This window comes from Lissotriton helveticus, chromosome 3_1 (assembly GCF_964261635.1).
Source record: "Lissotriton helveticus chromosome 3_1, aLisHel1.1, whole genome shotgun sequence".
NCBI lineage: Eukaryota > Metazoa > Chordata > Amphibia > Caudata > Salamandridae > Lissotriton > Lissotriton helveticus.
Window position 1 is genome coordinate 959,958,245 of NC_136061.1, and position 2,933 is coordinate 959,961,177.

The 2,933-nt window shown below is 49.6% G+C and overlaps 1 protein-coding gene across 1 annotated transcript; it reads right to left on the reverse strand.

The window, feature by feature from the left end:
* Positions 1-308: 308 nt before the first annotated feature.
* On the reverse strand, positions 309-2,504 carry LOC144824189 (uncharacterized). Its single transcript, XM_078683345.1, is given in 3 exon segments — positions 309-982; positions 1,164-1,343; positions 1,346-2,504. Coding segments are annotated over 3 exon segments (2,013 nt in total).
* Positions 2,505-2,933: the final 429 nt, after the last annotated feature.

Below are 2,933 nucleotides of genomic sequence, written 5' to 3' on the forward strand. Positions count from 1 at the left end.
CCCACCGAAAAAGAGCCGCACCGGGCCCCCCATCCTTGGCGGCTGGCATCCGACTCTATCACAAGATCCGGGCGGGAACCGAAAATCGCCTTCCCGTTCCACGCATCCATGTGATCCAACCACCAAAGGAGCTCCGATCTGGCCTCCGTGGACAAAGAAATGAGTTCCGAATAAGTGAGGCCTTTGCAAAGATGAAATGCTTTGAGTCTTTGGAGAGCTCTGTAATGAAGCGGGCCTGGAAAAATGGCCTGGATCGACGAGGACAGTAAGCCCACTATCCTGGCCAGGAGATGGAGAGAAATACGGTCTCAACGGAGGACCTTGCGAATCTCCTTCTTGATCTTGGTGATCTTTTGAGAAGGAAGATGTAAGGTCGCATCCGTAGTCTGTATCAGAAATCCCAGAAAAATCATTTCCTGTTGAGGGATTAGCTCTGATTTCTGGGCGTTGATGATGAACCCCAGAGATTGAAGCGTAGTTATGGTCACCTGAAGTTGATGGAGGAGGAGGTCCTTGGATTGATTCATTAAAAGAATGTCGTCCAAGTAAATTATCAGATGAGATCCCATGGTACGAAGATGTTCCACCATGGGACAAAGGAGTTTGCTAAAGCACCAAGGTGCTGAGGAAAGACCAAAGGGGAGAGTAAGAAATTCGTAGATGTGATCTCTCCACAGGAACTGTAGGAAGCGGCGATGAGGAGGGTAAATCGGAACTGAAAGATATGCATCCTTCAGATCCAAACGTACCAACCAATCGTTCTGCAGAAGGATATCCCTCAAAAGATGGATGCCCTCCATCTTGAAGTGTCTGTAAATGAGCCATTCGTTGAACGAACGAAGATTGATGACTGGCCTGAACCCTTTGTCTTTTTTCTCGACCAAAAAGATGTTGCTGAGGAAGCCGTTTGGATGAAGAGAAGAAAGAGAGATAGCGCCTTTTTGGAGCAGAGCGCGAACTTCCACGTCTATAAGTTCTTGGTCTGCGAGAGAAAAAACCAACGGTCGAGGACGTGAGAGTTGAACAGGGTAGCCGTAAATCTCTATGTGAAAGCCTTGGACCGTTTCCAGAACCCAAGGGTCTGACGTGAGATGTAACCAGGCCTGAAGAAATAGAGCAATCCTTCCCCCCAGACGTACTGGAGAAATGATGGAAAAACTCACCGTTGAAACCTTTGGTGTTGAACTGGTTGCCACCACGTCCTCTGCCCTGTCCTCTGCCTCCACGGGAAGGATAAAAGGAACCTTGACGTCCATCTTTCCATCCGTTGTTCCTTTTGGACTGACCTCTATTGGGGCCTTGTTGAAACTGGCGGCCGGAAGAGCGACCCCTGCCTCTGCCGGCCCGCCAAAAACCTTTTTAGGAAACATTTTCTTCATTGAAGCTTGGGCCTTGTCTAAGGCAGAACAAGTAGCCACAAATTTGCCAAGTTCCTTGACAAAGGGATCACCAAACAAAGTACCCTGCGCTACTGAACCTGCTTCTGAAGAAGATAATTCACCCAGTTTTGGGTCAATTTTAAGTAAAAGAGACCTACGACGCTCCGCAGAGAGAGCACAGTTGGCATTGCCAAGGAGACAGATTGCCCTCTGTGCCCAACCTGCCACGTCGTCCACTGGTAGAGGCATACCTGACTCTTTGGAGCGCTGGGCAAGCTCAATGATTTTAGTCAGAGGACCGACAACATCTAACAACTTGTCTTGACAAGCTTTCCAGGACCTGTCAATTCCCTTCTTAGGGTCCTTAACATATTTAGCGAAAAAAGTGCACAACTTTGGGTCTATCTCTGGAGTGGCTGCCACCCTGTTGGGCAGAGAAGGGCGAGGACACCCAGAGCGTAAGCGTAACCTGACATCCTGAGATAGGGGCTGCCTAAGTTTAGCGGCCACATAATCAGCCGTAGATTTTTCAGGGACCCATTCCGAGGAGCGGGGTCTATAAATAGAATTAGGGTCAAACATATCCGGGGCCACAAGGTCCCCCTCCCCACAGTCAGAGACACTAGATTTAGGGCGCCAAGACCTACTAATGTCAGACATATCCTCAGAAGATGCATCGTCATCTTCTTCTTCATAGTCATCCTCGTCATCAACTCCCTCCAGGGGAAACCCTTCTTCCGGGTCAAGGTCTTGGGTGGAAGTACCACCAATATTCCCGGGTGAGTCGTCCCCCCGGAAGGGTGCGCTTCTTAGCCTGCGCGCACTCTTATGGAAGACTTCAGTAAGTCTACTGAAGCCTTCCAGGTGCCCCGCGTCACGCTTTCTGGCCGTGCGTGAAGGTACAGAAGGCACTCCACTGGGCCCAGCCCCACTGTCCCCAAAAACACCTGAGCCAGATTTAAAAACATGGGCAGACAGTTTATTGACACTGTCCTGTAGAGGTGCCAGAGCCTGGGCGATAGCCGAAGACAGGAGTCTGTCCACATCTACAGGAGGGCGCAATAAAGGCTGAGGAGGCTGCTCAGAATCTACAGGCATGCCATCAAGATCTTGACGAGTCTGCATTTGTGCAGATGAATGGGCACCCATACAATGAAATACGCCCCAGGCTATATAAAAGGGGGGGTTCCCCACACAGGTACCCACAAACAATACCAGAATAAATGGCACAATCTAAATGCCAAATAAGTGACTGACACAAAAAATAACAGTTTTTTAATAAATATCAAAGAATATTCAGTCAATCGAAATTCCTGCCTCTACAAGCAGCGTCAGTGTGGGGAACGAGGCAAATCTAATTGAAAACGAAGCGCTTTGCCTCAGCGCGTGTTCTCTACAAGCGCAGGGAAGCGCTGAAGAAAAAAGCCGGTCAGCGTCTGAGGAGACGACGCTAAGACCGCGCACGCGCACCACAGAGACGCTCGGGCCAAAATGCCTACCGCGTCTGACAGACGATAAGAACAGCCTACAATAGGACAATAATCGGAAATAGGC